The following is a 21,248-nucleotide window of genomic DNA, read 5'->3' as shown; positions in this document are numbered from 1 at the left end:
TTTTCTCCATGACTTTCGAGATGGAGGTAAGAATAGAAACAGAGTGGTAGATGCCTGGGTCTAATTTGCTGCCCTTTTTGTGCAGAGGGGTCACTCTCGCAATTTTGAAGTCCTTGGGGACGTGTCCCTGTTTTATGGAGAGGTTTATTATGTGTGTGATGACTGGGGTGATGGCGGCTGCTGAGTCTCTGAGGAATTTGGAGGGGATGTTGTCATGGCCAGTGGCCTTGTTAGGTTGGAGGGCGCTCAGTTTTTTGAGTACCTCATCGGTTGTTACCATTTCTAGTTTGAAGTCGTCTTTGCGGACCCCTAGGTTTTTGTAATGCCCTGAGTGGGAGGGTAGTTTGTTTACTAGTGTTGTGGCTATGTTTGTGAAGAAGATGTTTAAGTAATTGGCTACATCTTGTCTGTGATGAGCGTGTTGTCCGTCTTTATGTTTATGTTTGAGAATCTGGTTTTAAGTTTTTTACTGCAGCCTAGTTGATTATTGAGTAATTTCCAAAGTTCACATGGTTTGTTTTTGTTTCCTCCGTTTTTTTTTGCGGTTTTGATCATGGTGTTTACATCATTTCTTAGTCTGTTTCTTTGAATTTTTAGTTCAACCATGTGGGCTTGGAGTTCACTGTTTGAGCTTTTGGAAAGCTTTGTCTGACTTTTATGAAGTTCAGAGCATTTTTTTTCTCTGGTTTTCATAGCAGTCAGTATTTCAGTGTGCATCCTTGGCATGACCATCTCCCGGGATTTGAAATGGGAGCTCAACATCACGGGCCTGCTCAAAAAGGCCCAGGGGAGGATGTTCTTCCTCCGGCAGTTGAACAAATACAAACTGCCGAGCACCATGATGGCCCAATTCTACACGGCCATCATTGAGTCCATCCTCACCCACTCCATCATCTCCTGGTTCCCCGCTGCAGCGGCAAAATATCTCGCCAAGCTGCAGCGGGTGATTCGCTCCGCAGAGAGGGTGATCGGCTGTCCCCTGCCCTCCCTCAGATCCCTGCACGACTCCAGGGCGCTGAAGAGGGCGAGGAAGATCATGGCCGACCCCTCCCACCCCGGACACAGCCTCTTCACCCTGCTCCCCTCTGGGAGAAGGCTGAGGATCCCAAAGGCTGTGAAAGCTCGTCACAGAGCTTCTTCCCCTCAGCTGCCAGGCTGATCAATGCCTCAGGTCCCCCCCCCCCTCATCTGCCCCCAAGTGACACTGACTGCACTGCACTAGTCCTTACTGGAACTCTGCACTTTATATATATATATGTTGTAGCGTTGTAGTTGTAGATCTAGGTTAACTGTGTCCTGGTAGATCTAGGTTAACTGTGTCCTGGAGTAGTAGTTGTAGAGTAGTAGTAGATCTAGGTTAACTGTGTCCTGGAGTAGTAGTTGTAGAGTAGTAGTAGCTGTAGTAGTAGATCTAGGTTAACTGTGTCCTGGAGTGGTAGTTGTAGAGTAGCGTTGTAGTTGTAGATCTAGGTTAACTGTGTCCTGGAGTGGTAGTTGTAGAGTAGTAGTAGCTGAAGTACAACCACACACACACACACACAACACAATAAACACACATACACACTAAACAACGATGCATACAGGATTATTTATGACTATTTTTAAACTGAATCATTTTATTCTTATTATTTGCTAGATCCAAATGTGAAACACTGTGATTATTTGTTCATGAACTACAGGAGTATTACTGAATAGAGAGCCTATTAGGATGCTAGATCCTAATGTGAAACACTGTGATTTGCCATATCTTGCTATGCTCGCTCATGCCTGTATTTTTTATGTCCGTTCTATTTTATAATTTTTTGACTATTTTTAAACTGAATCATTTTAAACTATTTTTACTATTTGTGTTACTGAAAACTGTAAGCGGAGAGCCTATTGGGATGCTAGATCCTAATGTGAAACACTGTGATTCTACCCGTCTATCTTTTTATGCTCGCTTATGCCTGTATTTTTTACTGTTGTGAAGCACTTTGAACTGCAACCTCTGTATGAAAAGTGCTATACAAATAAAGTTATTATTATGTATTTAAATGATTAATCCTCCACTGCACTGTTTTTTGTCCTGTGTCTGTGTTGGTGTTTGTCGTTACTGTGAAAAAAGAAATTAAAAATACATACACTGTAATGCTGCAACAATTACCAATGTGTTTTTACACAAATGGCTTAATAAAGGAATCTGAATCCACGGCTCAGCGCGATTTTTTAACCCTGGTGGTTCTTAGGGGGGTCATGTTGTTGAGTATTGTTGTGAATATACCCAACCCCCCCCACCCAACCTCCTCCAATGTACAGTTTCTACGTCAAATGTATATAATATACTCCCTTTTCTTGACTCTTTTTGTATCACAAACAGTACTGTATTTGCAAATCTGGTATGTCATAAATGCATAGATGTAGCAGTACTGTCTATCTGTATGTCATGTATGTCATATATGTCCTGATGAATTGAAAATGGGGGACCCTGATGTAAACAAGACGAACGTCTTTCTCTGGTCTGCATCCCCTTAACAATTGTGTGTATTGAGCTGTACTGTATTGTACCCATTCTGCAATCTGTTAATAAAGTTTTCAATCAATCAATCAATCAATCAATCAATCAATTAATCAATCAATCAATCAATCAATCAATCAATCAATCAATCAATCAATTTGGTTTTGAATCCAACTTAAGCCATGTTTCTTCAACCTGTGTACCTACCACTGAGTTCATCTGACCAGTCCTAACTTGAAAAGGACTGGCTAACTTGAAACGACTATTTATTTAGAATAAGGTAACCGTTAGACAATTCAAATAAATTGATACGGTGTGTGTAATGGATAGAAAATCTAAACTTTAGCCAACAACAACCACGACAACTTGTTCCTGTTTGCGGACGACTCAGCCCTGCTGGTCTCTGACAAGAACAAGTTACAGGTTGAAAAAACCCTCAGCTCGGAACTAGGCAGAATCTGCATATGGCTCGCTGATAACAAACTATCATTACACATGGGCAAAACAGAGTCCATTCTCTTCGGTTCAAATAACAAACTCAGCAAGACCGACGGCTTCTCAGTTACAGTGGGTGACAATATTGTCACAAGGAAAGATGAAATTACCTACCTGGGTTCCATCCTAGAGGCTAATCTCTCCTGTGACAAAATGGCATCCAATGTAATAAAAAAAGTCAACCAACGAACCCGATTCTTGTACCGGATCTCCTCTCTGGTAAACAAGAACACCCTGAAGACTCTGGCAGGAGCACTCATTCAGGGGTACTACGACTATGCTTGCACCTCATGGTACCAAAGCACCTCAAAGGCGCTAAAAACAAAATTACAAACATCTCAAAATAAACTGGTCAGACTACTGCTTGACCTTACTCCTAGAACCCACCTCACCCCTGCCCACTTTGACAACCTAGGATGGCTTAGAGTAGACGACAGAGTACAACAACTTGCAATGGGCCTGGTCTACAAGATACACTACACGACCAAGGTACCCATGTACATGTCAAAATACTTCCCAAAGGTCAGTGAATACCACGATCACAACACCAGAGGGAGCTCCACAAATCATGTTAAACCCAGATTCGGCTCAAATAAGGGACTAAACACGTTTCGCAATTATGCCACATCAATGTGGAACGCCCTACCCAAAGCTGTAAAAGAATGTGGATCACTACCCACTTTCAAAACCTCTCTCAAGGGACACCTACGGGAGACTGCAATTCAACACTGGCCCCTGTAAATATCCTAACCCAACCCCCTCCAATGTACAGTCATTTACCTAGTATGGTTTTGTCAATAGTTCAATGTACAATTGTGTTTGTTTGTACAGTGTCTCCTCCCCCCCCCCCCTCAATGTACAGTGTTACTTGTTTATACAGTATGCCCCCCGCCCCCCCCCCCAACCACCTCCAATGTAAATTACCCAGTATGGTTGTCAATATCCCAATGTACCCAACCCCCCCCACCCAACCTCCTCCAATGTACAGTTTCTACGTCAAATGTATATACTCCCTTTTCTTGACTCCTTCTGTATCACAAACAGTACTGTATTTGCAAATCTGGTATGTCATAAATGTATAGATGTAGCAGTACATGACGTAAACTCCATGATCAAAACTGCTAAAAAAAATTTCATCAATGACAAAACCGAGGAAAACAAAAATAAACCACGTGAACTTTGGAAATTACTCAACAATCAACTAGGCTGCAGTAAAAAACTCAAAACCAGGTTCTCAAACATAAACATAAAGACGGACAACACGCTCATCACAGACAAGCTGGATGTAGCCAATTACTTAAACACTTTCTTCACAAACATAGCCACAACACTGGTAAACAAACTACCCTCCCACTCAGGGCAGTATGGGGTAGAACACATAGTAGCATACTACATGAACCTAGGCGTCCACAAAGACGACTTCAAACTGGAAGTAGTAACTACAGATGAGGTACTCAAAAAACTGAGCGCCCTCCAACCAAACAAGGCCACTGGCCATGACAACATCCCCTCCAAATTCCTCAGAGACTCAGCAGCAGCCATCACCCCAGTCATCACACACATAATAAACCTCTCCATAAAACAGGGACACGTCCCCAAGGACTTCAAAATTGCGAGAGTAACACCCCTGCACAAAAAGGGCAGCAAATTAGACCCGGGTAACTACCGCCCTGTTTCTATCCTTACATCCATCTCGAAAGTCATGGAAAAAATCGTATACGAACAGATCGAAAAGTACCTCGCGGAAAAAAATCTAATCTACGAATTCCAATCTGGCTTCAGAACATCCCACTCCACTGACACATGCCTTCTCTACTTGAACGACCACATCAAACAAGAGGTGGACGCGGGCAAATACTGGACCTACAAAAGGCCTTCGACACTGTCAATCACACCATTCTGATTGACAAGCTAAAAGCAATTGGTTTTGATAGTTTATCAGTGAGCTGGATACAATCCTACCTGGAGGGGAGGGAACAGATGGTGGAAGTAAACGGTACCCTATCCCCCCCCCCTCACAGTGAGCTGTGGTGTTCCACAAGGAAGCATACTAGGACCGCTACTATTCCTAATTTATGCAAATGACATGTCGTCAGCTTGTGACTGCAACTTGTTCCTGTTTGCGGACGACTCAGCCCTGCTGGTCTCTGACAAGAACAAGTTACAGGTTGAAAAAGCCCTCAGCTCGGAACTAGGCAAAATCTGCATATGGCTCGCCGACAACAAACTATCATTACACATGGGCAAAACAGAGTCCATTCTCTTCGGTTCAAATAACAAACTCAGCAAGACCGACGGCTTCTCGGTTACAGTGGGTGACAATATTATCACAAGGAAAGATGAAATTACCTACCTGGGTTCCATCCTAGAGGCTAATCTTTCCTGTGACAAAATGGCATCCAATGTAATAAAAAAAGTCAACCAACGAACGCGATTCTTGTACCGGATCTCCTCTCTGGTAAACAAGAATACCCTGAAGACTCTAGCAGGAGCACTCATTCAAGGGTACTACGACTATGCTTGCACCTCATGGTACCAAAGCACCTCAAAGGCACTAAAAAACAAATTACAAACATCTCAAAACAAGCTAGTCAGACTACTACTTGACCTGACTCCTAGAACCCACCTCACCCCTGCCCACTTTGACAACCTAGGATGGCTTAGAGTAGACGACAGAGTACAGCAACTTGCAATGGGCCTGGTCTACAAGATACACTACGCGACCAAGGTACCCATGTACATGTCAAAATACTTCCCAAAGGTCAGTGAATACCACGATCACAACACCAGAGGGAGCTCCACAAATCATGTAAAACCCAGATTCGGCTCAAACAAGGGACTAAACACGTTTCGCAATTATGCCACATCAATGTGGAACGCCCTGCCTAAAGCTGTAAAGGAATGTGAATCACTACCCACCTTCAAAAACACTCTCAAAAAACACCTACGTGAGACTGCAATTCGAAACTGGCCCCTACAAATGTCCTAACCTAGTTGTACAGTAAATGACCAAGTAAGGCTTTGTCAATATTCCAATGTACAGTGTAAAATGTGTGTGTGTCCCCTACCCAACCCCCCCCCCCCCACCTCCAATGTACAGCCCTCACCCAACCCCACCCCACCAACCTCCTCCAATGTACAGTTTCTACGCCAAATGTATATACACTCCTTTTCTGGACACTTTTGTATCACAAACAGTACTGTTTTTGCAAATCTGATATGTCATAAATGTATAGATGTAGCAGTACTGTCTATCTGTATGTCATGTATGTCATATATGTTATGATGAATTGAAAATGGGGGACCCTGGTGTAAACAAGACGAAAGTCTTTCTCTGGTCTGCATCCCCTTAACAATTGTATGTATTGAGATGTACTGTACTGTACCCATTCTGCAATCTGTTAATAAACTTTTCAATCAATCAATCAATCTGTATGTCATGTATGTCATATATGTCTATATGAATTGAAAATGGGGGACCCTGATGGAAACAAGACAAACGTCTTTCTCAGGTCTGCATCCCCTTAACAATTGTATGTATTGAGCCGTACTGTATTGTACCCATTCTGCAATCTGTTAAATAAAGTTTTCATTCATTCATTCAGACGTAGTAGGGTCAGCGTTGAAAGCGAAAACGTCGTGCTAAATGTAGCTCCTGACGTCATTGTCGCGCGACTACATCTGTGCGCACGCGCAGACGACGAAGCCACCATTTTGATGAACATCGCAGGCGTCGCAGTGGTTCTGATGAAATCAGCTTAACGTTACTTTATTAATATTTAGTTGTTTTAGTTTGATACACGGCGGTGAACACGAAGAGACGAGCCTGTAATTCCACCACATCGTGGCCTTCGTTGGCGAAATGGACGGAGAAGAGGACGACTTTCTGTCCGGGAGCCACTCTGGTGAGAAACAGTGCTTTGTTTCCCCGACTAACCCAAGTGACAACAATAACATTCTTTAAAAAATACCACCCACGTTAATTTCCGTTTGCAATGTTTGCTAATGCAATATATGACATACATTTGCGTCCAGACTGTTCCCTAGAAACATAATTCCAGTGAAACCGTCTATCAGTTCTCATATATCAGGCTCTCCCATGATTAGATTAAAATGTATTGTCATCATTCAGCACAAGTACAGTACAACGAAAATAAATGTGGCATCCAACCATGTAACATTAAAGTGCAGTAGAAGAAAGTTTAGAAATATACAATGACCATGTCTTGAACACTACTAGTTCTAGTGTGTGTAGGATTTTAGACTTTCCTCCTGTGGCAACGGGAGTGGATTTCTTCATTGGATACTTGTCGTTGTCATTAGGGAAGTATGTGTCTTCTTGTGTTTTTATTATAAACGAGGGTCATTTTGTTTTTGGTTCCACATCTGGTTTGTTCCCAGGCTGGTTAACCGTTGATTGTCAAACGTGCAGCATCAGAATTGGTGTTATTTGGATATTGTGAGGCCTATCTTGGTTATAAGTAACTTGCTACGGTTGTACTAAGTTACTAGCTACTGTTGTACTAAGTAACTAGCTACTGTTGTATCTGTGCTTCAATTAAATTAGATTCACACAGGCTGACTATTGACATTTTAATCATACTGTTCTTTAATCTTATTGACTAATCCACAAATTGTTGTTTTGTAAATGGTTAGATGATGGCGGCGGCACTCCAGTTCAAGATGAAAACCCCGGATCTGACGGAGAAGAAGAGATGGCGAGCGCGGCGCACCGCTCTGAGGTCAGTGTTGGTCACTAGGTTACCGTCTCATCTCATCTACGTTCTAGGCTGAGAAGTTGTACATGAACTTTGTTTGGATATTAGAGGAACGTTTCCAGTCTTGTTCTACGATGTTTCCCTCAACAGGATGAGGGCAGTGACGGCGAGGCAGGCTCTAACCCCAGGAGGCCCAGCGGGGCGGCCAGCGGTTCGGACGAGGAGGGCGGCGGAGGTGCCAACAGCGACTCGGAGGCAGAGCCCCCGAGGCCCGCGGACAGTGACGAAGACGAGTCACCGGTCAAACGCAGAGGAAGCACCTCGGACAACGAAGACGAGTCACCGGTCAAACGCAGAGGAAGCACCTCGGACAACGAAGACGGGTCACCGGTCAAACGCAGAGGAAGCACCTCGGACAACGAAGACGGGTCACCGGTCAAACGCCGGGGCAGCGATTCAGAAAACGAAGAAGAGTCGACGGTAAAAGGCAGGGCTAGCGCCTCCGACAACGAGGAGGAGTCTCCTGCCAAGCGCAGGGGCAGCGCCTCGAACGCAGACAGTGACTCTGACACGGAGATGCCTGGCAAGCGCAAGGCCAAGCAGATAGACTCTGATGAGGAGGAGTCTGTGAAACGCAAGGCAGCACAGATAGACTCTGATGATGAGGAGGAGTCTGTGAAACGCAAGGACAAGCAGATGGACTCTGATGATGATGAGGAGTCTGTGAAACGCAAGGCCAAGCGGATAGACTCTGATGAGGAGGGGTCTGTGAAACGCAAGGCCAAGCGGATGGACTCTGATGAGGAGGGGTCTGTCAAACGCAAGGCCAAGCAGATGGACTCTGATGAGGAGGGGTCTGTCAAACGCAAGGCCAAGCAGATGGATTCTGATAAGGAGGGGTCTGTGAAACGCAAGGCCAAGCAGATAGACTCTGATGAGGAGGGGTCTGTCAAACGCAAGGCCAAGCAGATGGACTCTGATGATGAGGAGGGGTCTGTGAAACGCAAGGCCAAGCAGATGGACTCTGATGAGGAGGGGTCTGTGAAACGCAAGGCCACACATATAGACTCAGACTCTGATGAGGAGGGGTCTGTGAAACGCAAGGCCACACATATAGACTCAGACTCTGATGAGGAGGGGTCTGTGAAACGCAAGGCCACACATATAGACTCAGACTCTGATGAGGAGGGGTCTGTGAAACGCAAGGCCAAGCAGATGGACTCGGACGAGGAGGGGTCTGTGAAGCGCAAGGCCAAGCAGATGGACTCTGACGATGAGGAGGAGTCTGTGAAACGCAAGGCCAAGCAGATGGACTCTGATGAAGAGGAGGTGCCTGGGAAGCGCAAGGCCGCGCAGATAGACTCGGACGAAGAGGAGGAGTCTGGGAAACGCAAGGGAGGGGGCAAGTGGAAGGCGGTGATGCAGTCGGACAGTGAGGAAGAGGTGGGAGGCAGGACGAAGGCTGCGGCAGGTAGCGATGGGGAGCAGGAGAGCCGACCACAGCACGCAGGGGGCGACAGCGACAACGATGAAGACGACAAGCCAGGTAAGCAGTTCCTTTACACTGAGGAGTAGGACGGGGGACATGAGGGACGGACTGTCCTCCACTAACGAGACTCTGATTCTTAGTCGTTGTCTCCATTTGTTGTTTTAACAAACGCCACCTGCAGTCGTGTAGAAGGACCTTTTTAAATGTAGTCCTTTACAAGAGGGGTGCTTATCATTTTTAAGGGGGAAAAAACTCATTCAGCGTGAAAAACAAAGCATAAAAAATAGTGCAGGTTAAGAAGTGCCTGGTAGAGCAAGTTAGGAAGTTATTGGTAGAGGGAATGCAGGTTGGCCGCATTCATCAGACAGTACTTCTTCAAAAGTCAGTCCAGCGACGGGTAGAAAACCACAGTTTGCAGGATATCAGTAACTCTAATACTGAGGAGGAGGTGAAAAGCGCTGTAGGAGGGGATGTAGATGGTACTGAGGCCAGCATGTTGTTCAGAGAAGAGCTGTAGGAGGGGATGTAGATGGTACTGAGGCCAGCATGTCGTTCAGAGAGAAGAGCTGTAGGAGGGGATGTAGATTTATAGATGGTACTGAGGCCAGAGAGAAGAGCTGTAGGAGGGGGTAGATACTAGATACTTATTATCCTTCGCATTAGGGCACAATATCTTGTGTTTTATTGTAAATAAAAACAACTTATCAACTAACATTATTGATCGACGAAGACAAAACTGACAATGAATCATGCAAGAGGTGGCAGGCCTGACTGAGACCACATTTCACTGACCTTATTGATTCAGAGAAGTGCATTTTCCATAACGAAGGATACTGTTTTAAGGCTGTTATTGAATCTTATAGATTCAGAACATTAGTTTGGAGTCACTATACAAAAACCATGTGTTGAGAGAAATCTTAACATCTAAATGTGTCAAAAATACTGTAAATCAAGTTTAGTCGCTTTGTTCAATGTCACACTTTGCTCTTTGTTTCCCGTTTCTATGTCACACTTGGCTCTTTGTTTCCTGTTTCTATGTCACAATTGGCTCTTGATACGGGATGTTCTTCTATAATTCCCCTTACGTGGATGTGCCCCATTTTGCTGGTATCTGATACCAGTATTCATTATTCTACCTAGTAAACAGAATGTCTGAATAGAAAATCTATTTTTCTTTGTTTAAAATGTCTAGTAAGACAAAACAAACCAACAGTGGGCAGATGAGGTTTACAGGGTTAATTCCCCACTGATTGTGATAAAAGATATGTTTCAGAGAGAGAGACACACACAGAGAGAGACAACCTTTGTCTAGTCATCACCACCCTTTTCTTTGTTCTGCTCCAACGTGTCTGGTGTCCTGATTTCACCCCTCAGGTATTTAGGTAACAGGACTCTTCATTGGGGATCTGCATGGAAATGTGTTTGTTTAATGTGGTTTAGATTTAATGTGTCGGTGAAACTGGAAGCTTTGTTTTCCTTGTCGGATTAGAATTGTGTCTGAGGGGTGAGTAGTGTCTGAGGGTTGGAGGGAAACTAGATTTAGTCATAAAAATGTATTCACAAATTCCAGAAATATAGCATTAACATTATTATATTAAACGAGCACAAAACCATGCAGAGCCCCAACGTCCCTGCCAGAACTGCGTGAGTGAGTGGTTCCAAGTTGCCATGCATAGGGAAAAAAGCCCTTGCCTTTTGGATTCCTGCCATGTGACATAGATATGTGTTGGATTTTAGCATTGAAGATCAATACCCTATTCTGAAGTTGTATTGGTGATCAGTGTTGATCAGTGTATCGGTATTCTCTGTCCTCTCTCCACAATGGTGGAATGAACTTCCCACCATTAGGGATGGGTACCTTTCACATTTGAACCGATACCGGTACCTGTGAATCGATACCGGTACCCAACGGTACCCAACGGTACCTTTTTTCGGTACTTTAGTCTCAAGAAATTTAATTTACCTACCTCAGTCGTAAAAAAAAAAATCCAAACTTCAAATAACTACAATTTCGACAGTTTTCGGCTTGTCATTGCTCCGACTGCTTTGTTGTTGAATCAAGTCAAATCCTAGGTAAGCATATATTGTGCGTGTGAACGTTGACATGAAAAGAAAAAAGTAAAAAAATAAAAAAAAAGTAAAAAAAAAAAATAATAAAAAATATTTTTTTTAATTTTCTTTTAAATTTTTTTTCGGTTTCTCACTTGATTCGATACTCGGTAGTACCGATGTGTTTCGGTTCGGTGCCTCAAAAGTACCGAATTCGGTACCCATCCCTACCCACCATAGTCGGCAGGCACAGCCAAAACGCACAGCCAAAACCTGCTAAATTCTGCCGTCAACTAAAAACACTTATTCAATCAATATCTGTTTTAATGAATAAATTAATAATAATGAAGAAAAAAACACTAACCTTCAAACTGTCTTTTACTGTTATGCACTTTGCTACTAAGTAATCTACTGTGACTATTACTATACTATGCTAATATGTCTTTTTTATTATGCACACTGTTTGACGAACAATGTTACTGACCCTTAGCTGCCAGAGTTGTACCCTTCCTGCTGACTTGTTGTACAGAACTTGTGGCTTTGGATAAAAGCGTTCAGTTAAATGACTGAATGTAAATCCCAGTCTAATCTAATGACCTCTGTCCTGCTCCTTGCCCTGTGGCTGCAGTGAAGAGGAAGAAGGCCGTCCTGTCGGACAGTGAAGACGAAGAGGAAAAGGAGAAACCAGGTGCGACTCACAAGACTGTATAACTTACAAAAAGTAAATGTATAACTTAAACAGTCGAGGGCGGCTGGGTAGCGCAGTGGACTAAGCACTCGCCTACCACCCAGCGTTTCCGTTAGCCGGTAATTACCGGTATTTGACCGGCAAAATCTGTTGAAGTCCGACATATTTAATCTCTCCGGTCATAGTGTCCGGTGAAAATAGTTCCCTCTGGGCACAGTTTGATTATTTGAATTGTATTTGGATGGGCTGGAGTTGGGTGGCCTATGCGATGAACGAAACAATCATTGCGTTTGTTGTCGTTGCTTCGCCAAGCAGCCGGTCTGGTAATGACGACGCTGTGTCAGCGAGAGCTTGCTGCTGGATTTGCGGAAGGCATGCAGCTGCAGACTCACAGAACCCACCAGCTTTGCTGGCACAGTGCGGTCCCCAGACCTGGAAAGCTGCTCTGCGGGTCTGCAGCTGGATGCTTCTTGCAAACTAACTGCGGCCGGCTCGCGCTGACAACAGCTTTCATTGTTGGACCGGCTGCTTGGTGGAGCAACGATGAAACGAATGTAATGAATCGTTCGTCGCATGGGCTATTTAATTTTGGCCTGTTTTGGTACGGTTCGGGTGGTCAAGTTGTGCTTGGAGGGAGTTGTTTTCACCGGACATTATGACCAGCACCAAGTCGTTGGGAGGTGGAGATATACATCACGCAAACCCACGATAATGTTGCCGTCTCTCTCTGCCAAATTTCTCAGTTCTTCGCTTGATATAATTAATACAAATGTCCAATATAACGGAATTCGTTAGCTCATAAAAATGTGATTATAACAGACTGCTGTTTAGTGTCGGACCGACTGCCCACATACGCGGTCTATTTTATTTCAAGTCAGCAGCAGCACGGAGTATCGAGGGACTTTTTTTATTAGGAATATATTAATGACTGTATACGCAAAAGTAGCCTAGTTTTAAGTAATAATATTATAAATCTACATGCCTTGAGGATGACATTCTTTATATAGCCTGCCTATCAATTGTTTTAAAGCTCAATAAACTATGACCGGAATTAATCTCATTTGTCCGGTAGATTGAAATCTTGCAGGTCACGGAGACCGGCAACAATTTTTTTCTAACGGAAACCCGGTATCTAATCCAGCTGTCAGCGGTACCTCCGGCTTGGTTAGTTGTCCCTACTAACACAATTGGCAGTGTTAGCGGGTGGGAAGCCGGCGGGGTATGTGTCCTGGTCATTGTAAACTGCGACTCCTGCTGGTCGGTCGGGGCGCCTGTTCAGCAGGGAGGGGATCTGGGGAAAATGGCGTGAACCTCCGCACGTGTTACGTAGGGGTGGGACGATACATCGATCCAGATCGATACATCGATGTAATTATCAACGATCGAATCGGATCGATGCAATGTAATAAGATCGATTCATATCGATACTCTTATTTTGAAAATCCTGTGGCGAGTCTCATATCCGCCCAAGAACAACAGCAGTAGCTCCGTGTGTGTAGACGTTACAGCATAGCATTCTCCCTTTCTGTGTGTGTGTGTGCGCGCGTCTTTGGAAAGACCAGATGAGGTCAGAGGAGTTTGATGTTTAAATGTTATTTAAACATAAACAATATAATACATAATAAATGTAGGCCTATACATGATCATGCAACATCAACAAATTGTTGTAGGAACGGTTTGGGAGAGGGAGGTAGGGAGGGGTTTTAGGTTGTGAGTTTTGAGTTCCAAAAAATGGAGCTTAAAGTTTAAAGCTCAATATATCAAAACGTGGCACTTTACAGTGAACAGGAGGTCTATTTGTATTAAAAACAATAGATTGATTTTCCTTTAAATGTCTGGAAGAGCTCAAAAATACAAATGTCAAATGATATTTTCGTTACAGTTTTTTAGTTGATCTAAATGTTACTGATTGTGTTAAATGGGCATATGATATCATCTCATATCGATTGCAGGCACCTGAATCTAATCTAATCGTATTGTATCGTGAGAGACTTTGTGATATCGGCAAATATCGTATCGTTGTCCAAAGAATCGATATCGTATCGTATCATGATGAAACTGGTGATTCCCACCCCTAGTGTTACGTTCCCCCAGTGAAACTCCTCGCTGTCGGATGAAAAGAAGTGGCTGGTGACTCCACATGTATCGGATGTGGCATGTGGTAGTTCTACACCCTCCCAAGCCCGACAGTGGGGCAATGCGCGCAACGACCAGGAAGGTAATAACGACTAAATTGGGATGGGTGAAAAATACAGAATAGCCCCCCCCCCCCCCCAAAAAATAGAATAACATAAAGATTCACAAGACTGTATTGGCTTAAGTGCCAGCGACGAGATTTCTCGTTAGTTCATGCCAACTGTTGAGTGCCAGCCGAAGAGAGATCTAGTTTTTAATCTTTTAAATTTTTTTTTAGCGATTTCCTTCATATTTCATCAATCTAGCCTCCCGTTACCACGGCAAACTCTCTCTGAGCTCCATTGGGAAAATACCGCCCCCTATCGTCTCTCCCTGTGGTACTGCACCCCATTGGATTGAATGAAATGCATGGGGGGGGAAAAATCCTGCTTCCACATTTTACTTCTCAGGCATGTAACTCGAGCCGATCGGATTCATTGTGGACCATCAGAACAGCGTGGAATCGGTGTTTCGACCACCCAGCGCTGGATCAATAAACGCGATCGATATTTGGAATGGCCATCAGGAATTGGAATAATCTTTTTGGAGAACATCTGATCTGAGGTAAGGAATCTATTTTTACCAGTCTTGGGATAATCGGAGCTTTTTTCACAGATCAACGTGGGCCCTATATGTGTGTGTGTGCTGATCAGGAAATGGATAATCGATTTTTCAGCCCGCTTCTATAGTGTGCATAAGTACACAATTATGCTATCGATAATCTAGCGTTTATTTGAAAACGATTCATAAATAGGCCGAAAAATGACAGTTTTTTGTGTATTCCAGTATATTCCAGTAAAGGGTGATTATCACAGAATCTTCTGAAATGTTCTGGAACTTTCATAAAACGAGCGTTTTTCAAAATGGTATAAAACGGAAATTAACCGATTATAAAAAATCCGTTTCGACAATGTTGACTGCAAACAAGTCATTGATAAGCGACGGCCATATTATACACATAGCCATAATTTAAGATATTAGTTTATGCGTTCGCAAATATGAGAGCTCTATCATTGAAGTGGGTGGTGGCACGCAACAGGGTTCCGGGGCACCGGACTCGTGTCACAGAAAGTGTTAACACTTTCAGTTAGGGCTGGGCGATATGACGATATTATATAAATATCGGGTACAGTTCATTAACGATACACTTTTTTAACGTATCGTGGATATCGGGATGTTTTGCCCAAGAGGATTGTGTCGCGTCAATATGGTCCACCCCGTTCAAACTTTTGAACAACGCCGCTCCCACACACACTACTGCATCAAAGTTAGTACTTATGATTAACAAAGGCATTCGTTTTGTGGCATTAACATTATATAGTTACACGTTATATAGTTACACATCAGCGTATTTACCCAAACATAGCAACGTCCGATGACGACATAGATAGCAAGCGTTACTGTTCATATCTCAGTCCGTGCCGAGTTGTGCGTGCCCATTCTGCGGTCTGTTAATAAAGTTTTCAATCAGACAGATGTATGGAAAGGCTTTTATTATAACATTTGTTGCAGTAAAATCATTATGCCTCGTTGTCATGCTGCGGTGCGCTAGTAATCACTCGTCGGCTGCGGTGAGCTGTTGTTGTTGTCGTTGAGCTGAGCTCTCGTTAAAATCAATGGAGGGCATTCAGGAATGTAAAAAAAGAATAGCGCTGCTTGCCGATTGGTGCTAAGAACAGCAGGGCGGGTACAAGCGGTGTGACGTAATTGGCAGACTACTGTCAATCAAAATTATTCTGTTGCCGGCTGAATGATTGAATGAATGAACGTTATTAACGATTGCAGAATGGGTACAATACAGTACAGCTCAATACAACAACAGTGGACTGGAGGATGAAGACTAGAAAAAGACTTTCGGCTTTTTTACATAAGGGTCCTCCATTTTCAAGTCATCAAAACATTTAGAGACATACAAATATACAGTAGTTTCATAAAAATGCTAAAATCCTATTGATTGATTGATTTAAAACTTTATTAACATATTGCAGAATGGGTACAGTACAGCTCAATACATACAATTGTTAAGGGGATGCAGACCAGAGAAAGACTTTCGTCTTGTTTACATCAGGGTCCCCCATTTTCAATTAATCATATTTCATATCTAAATCATATAATATCTCATTGCTAAATATATGCAATATATAATCTAATAATCCAATAATCTAAATCTAATATATAATATAAAAATGCTAAATGCATGGGTATTTTATTTTGTCTTTAATGTTAGTTTGCAAACTCAAATACTGTCTTGGTAAACCTCATAATGAATTGTTTGGGGGAAAAAAAGAAAAACATTGTGATGCGTATCGTGTATCGCCGAAAGGTCAGAAAATATTGTGATATCATATTTAGGCCATATCGCCCAGCCCTACTTTCAGTGGCGCCAGACTTAGTGCTTGAATGCCATCATCTACTTCAATGTTAACGTTAATATCGCCTAATCTATGTTTTAAATTATGGCTATGTGTCTAATCTGCCCGTCGCTTATCAAAGAATCATTTTCCAGTCAGTACTGTCAAGGCAAATTGGTTTTTTATCGCTTCATTTCCGTTTGAGAGCATTTTGAAAAGCCCCCGTTTTGAGGTAAAAAACAGCCCATTCTGGGCCATTCTGTGATAATAGTCTTTTACTGGAATATTCCAGAACGTTGATATTTGTCGGCCTAGGGCTGGGCGATATGGCACAAAATCATATTGCGATAACGATATGATAATGTTATCATATTTCTCGATATCGATAATTATCTAAATTAGTTTATGTTTATTTTGCAGCAATTCTTTGTCGTTCCCGCCATCTTTAGTGTTACATCCCCTCACACTCCAGTTCTCAGGCTGCAGCTGGTTTAAAAGCTAAAGTAAACTGGCTTCTCTGCTGGCTGTGGCTCCAGGGGAGTTGAACAGTTCTGGCTCTGCTAGTTTATTTTCGATCTTTTGGCGCTTTTTTGGTGGACAAACCACCGCACATGTGCACCGTGACTCGTGACTGGAGTCTAGCTCTGCTAGCACACATAGCCTACTGTCTACAGACGGTTTCAAACTGTATTTTAAATTAGAAAGCAAACAAAATAAATGGACAAGAGAGAAATAAATCTCAATTCGGTCAGTATTGTCATTTGGACAAGCAAAGCCATTACTTTAAGTTGCAGGCAAGAAAGACAAGTCTGTCCACTGTCTCTGGTTTTAAAACTGCCCTGTTGCAGGTCACAAAAAAAAAAAAGTAAACAAAAAAAAAAAAAAAATTGAATATTCGATATCGATTATTACAATATATCGCAATATTTATCGTTATATCGCCCAGCCCTATGTCGGCCTATTTATGAATCGTTTTCAAATAAACCCTAGATCAGGGGTAGGCAACCCTAGGCACGCGGGGGCATTTGCATAGGCACAGGGGGCAGCAGTAAAAATTATAATTAAAAAAAAAGAAATTGCACTGTTGTCGCATTTATCTTGTTGAAATCCTCCCACAGGTTCTTTTTACTACCATATATTTAATTGAGACCCTTATTTGTTTATTATTTCAATTTAGCTGGAAATGCATTGCTACATCATTCAGTAACATTTGCAGAGCCTTATAACAAAAACATTATTACGGTCACTATTGTAACCAGTGGGATTAATCAACAATTTTTATTATTTATTTTTCTATTTCATTGAACATTCCACATGTTAAAAGCCATTTTTTTACTCAAAATGTGAGTATTACCAAGTCAACTTATGTTCTTAAAACAATGACCGATGGTGTGTGATGTGTCCAAAAATTAATGGGCAAATGTGAGTGAAATGGTCGCACTGTATGCAGCTGTTTGTCTGCATTGCATTTCAGACAACTCAGATTTAGGGTTGATACAACCATCATAATAATATTGTTAATAATAATAATAATGATGTAATAATGTAAAAATTATCATTAAAAATACCTGATTATGAGAAGAAAAAAATTATGATGCATGGAATATTGTTGAGGCACACTAGTTACAACTATATTTCAAACAGGCACTCCATGTCAAAAAGGTTGGTGACCCCTGCGCTAGATGATCAATATTATACGTACACGTACGCCCATTCGAGCCGCGCGCTGATAATAGCCGTGTTCATTTCCTCATGGATTTTACAGTGAAACCGACAGAGCACATTTCACAAAACAGCTTATATCTTCATCAAAATGAGTCTGATTATCCTAACACTGATAACATAGATTCCTTACCTGACATCAGATGGTATCCAACTGGTATATTCAATATGATTTCAGATCGCTAAAAAAAAAAGAACCAAGAAATCTCGTGAGTGGCTTTCAACGTAACTATTATAAATCCAAGAAAACTCGTGAGTGGCAATCAAGTGTTAAGCAGCAATACAATAATACACTCTGGGAACAAAATAAGCACACGCCATTCGCCAATGGCTTGTAGATTTAATGTTTGGCGACTAGAAATTAAGATCTGCCCGCCACCTGGCGGCTAACAAAATCCACTGCATCAGCGGGAGCTTGGTGCTGGATTTTGCGAGAAGCATGCAGCTGCAGAGCCACAGAGCAGCAGTGTTTTCAGCTCCGGTCTGGGGACCGCTCAGCAGTGCCCCCCACCCAACAGCTGAATTGCCAATGGCTGAATTAGAGTACTGCACCGTGCGGGCACCGCTGGTGGGTTCTGTGGCTCTGCAGCTGGATGCTTCTCGCAAAATCCAGCACCAAGCTCCCGCTGACAACATCGTTGTCATTCCTGCTTGGTGAAGCAACGATGAAACAAATGTAATGATTGTTTCGTTCATCGCATACGCTATTTAATTTTAGCCTATTTTAATACAATTCAAATAATCAAATTGTGCTTAGAGGGAATTATTTTCACCGGACATTATGACCGGAGAGATTTAAATGTTCGGACTTCAACAGACTTCAACTTTTTTCTCACAACGGGTCAAGTGCATCTAACATGCTTTGCACCGTTACCATTCCTTCATGCCCACATCGCCCGAAATGAACGTTACGTTATCAGAGGCAGAGCAGAGCCATAGAGAACAGTGTGGACTGAGGAAAGGGAAATGGGGGGGGGGGGGGGGGGGGGTGCGTGCGTTTGGAAAGACGATGAAGTCAGTCAGGAGTATATTATAGTAAACTGAGGATTACTGAGGATGGACAGATAATGTTGATATTCAAATATAAAAAAGTTTTGTGAGGAGTGGAAGTTTGAAGACAGACTAGACTACAATATGATGCAGGGGTGGTGAGTTGAAACAGTGTGTGTGATTGATTGATTGATTTGATTCAAAAGTTTATTAACAGATTGCAGAATGGGTACAGTACAGTACAGCTCAATACATACAATTGTTAAGGGGATGCAGACCAGAGAAAGACTTGTCTTGTTTACATCAGGGTCCCCCATTTTCAATCCATCATAACATAATATGATGTGTCCCGACCCCACTTCTATGTTTCAATCAATTATTTGCATTTAAAACTAACACTGACTCATTCCTTCAGTCCACTAAAAATTATGCTAATATTCCTTATGTTGTTTATGATATTAATTGAAAATAGCATATGAGAATATTATAGTAATAATAACACATGGCGATATACTAAAAAGCTATTTCGCAAAAAATTCTGCCTGGCTGGTAGTTTTTAAAATCTACCAGCCAAATGGCTGGTAAGTCAAAAAGTTAAGTTTGTTCCCTGAATATCACGAATATTGCCACGGCTGTGATGCGCCCGCAGCCACGAGAGCGAAGCTCGAGTGGTGTAGGCATCAAGAGTGGCAATATTCCTGATATTCCACTGGTTCGAGTTAGGGCTGGGCGATATATCGAGTATACTCGATGTATCGCGGCTTGTTCTACATGAGATGTAGTAAATTACTATATCGTGAACATCGAGTATATGTTGTCACGTCGCGGCTGAGATGAGACTTGCTTTAGCGCAGAGCTGTCCTCATTTTCATTATAAACAGACCAGCGTGGACCTTAAATTACATGCAATTGTAATTTCATTAGACACAGACTAGCGCAGACCTTTAATGACATGCAATTTAATTGATGCGAGCAATGGGCTAACGTTAGCTGCTAACTTATCCCATGACTAGGCTAAGCTAACTAGCATTAGCTGCTAACCCTGGAAACGCTCAAAGTGTACTCCACGACACTAGTTCCATTCGTGAGGAAAGGTGGTGGGTTATATTGACGACGCTTGACAACAGAGGTTTAAACATAACTTCATATTTATTGGTTATTTGTTTCTTTATATTGGGCATCCAGTTCCATCTGTGTGTTAAACTCTTCCTGTGTGTGTTGACATTAGAGTGTGACATCATCACCTACGGCAGCTTATACGCTCAAAACGCAAACCTAGAACAAAACCAGAAGGGGGGGGGGCTGGCTCTCTTGCGCGTTCTCGCTCTCTCTCTACATTCAATGATTTAAAATAGCCAAACGTTACAGTATAAATACTAACAGGATAGTTGATGATATAAACATTTAATTTCATTATCTGAAATATTCTAAAATCATTAAGTCTGCTATAAGCCATTATCCCTTTGTGTGTGATTATTATTTTCTCACAGTAGTGTGTATATATATATATATGCGTGTTTGGCTAAAGTGGATAGAAAACACAGTACTGTGTAAAAGTCTTAGGCACCCAAGAGTTTTTATATAAATTGTCTTAGATATAATTTTTTTTATTAGTGTGTCAGTAGACTACTCTTAGTACATTTTCATTTAATAATTTTTTAAAGCATCTTCATGGTTTAATAATGCAAACATATGTTGCAGGGACTTATTATAATCATCATATTGGCGTGACTGTATGCATCAAGGGTTAAATCAAGCACTTTTAAGTTCTTTAGAGGAAATGTCAAAATATCGCGATATATATCGTGTATTGTGATATGACCAAAAAATATCACGATATCATTTAGAGGCCATATCGCCCAGCCCTAGTTATTATTGTATTGCTGCTTAACACATTCAGGGCCATTGGGGGCCGTCTAATATCACTCCAGACGGCCAGCATTTCAAAATAGACTTGCATAGTTCATGTTTGTAGAGCTAAATCTATACTTTATAGTATTGCTATCTGTCCATTCTCATTGTCAATTGAGACCATAAACCGTCCCTTCAAAATGGCTTAAAGAAAAAATAATTTCAT

At 42.2% G+C, this 21,248-nt stretch overlaps 1 protein-coding gene across 2 annotated transcripts in view; it reads left to right on the top strand.

Annotated features, from left to right (window-relative positions):
* The first annotated feature begins 6,703 nt into the window (after positions 1-6,703).
* The window catches only part of iws1 (interacts with SUPT6H, CTD assembly factor 1), an 87,541-nt gene continuing 72,996 nt past the window's right edge, over positions 6,704-21,248 (top strand). For both annotated transcript variants that reach the window (XM_084334276.1, XM_084334275.1), the window contains exons 1-4: positions 6,704-6,894; positions 7,646-7,731; positions 7,858-9,253; positions 11,874-11,933. In XM_084334276.1, coding sequence (XP_084190402.1) covers positions 6,852-6,894; positions 7,646-7,731; positions 7,858-9,253; positions 11,874-11,933 — 1,585 coding nt within the window. In that variant the 5' untranslated portion in view covers positions 6,704-6,851. The remainder of the gene's footprint in view (positions 6,895-7,645; positions 7,732-7,857; positions 9,254-11,873; positions 11,934-21,248) is intronic.

This window comes from Notolepis coatsorum (assembly GCF_963971535.1).
Source record: "Notolepis coatsorum genome assembly, chromosome: 1".
In the NCBI taxonomy this organism is placed as follows: Eukaryota; Metazoa; Chordata; class Actinopteri; order Aulopiformes; family Paralepididae; genus Notolepis; species Notolepis coatsorum.
The sequence above is the reverse complement of the archived record's forward strand: the minus strand, read 5'-3'. Positions and strand labels throughout refer to the sequence as shown.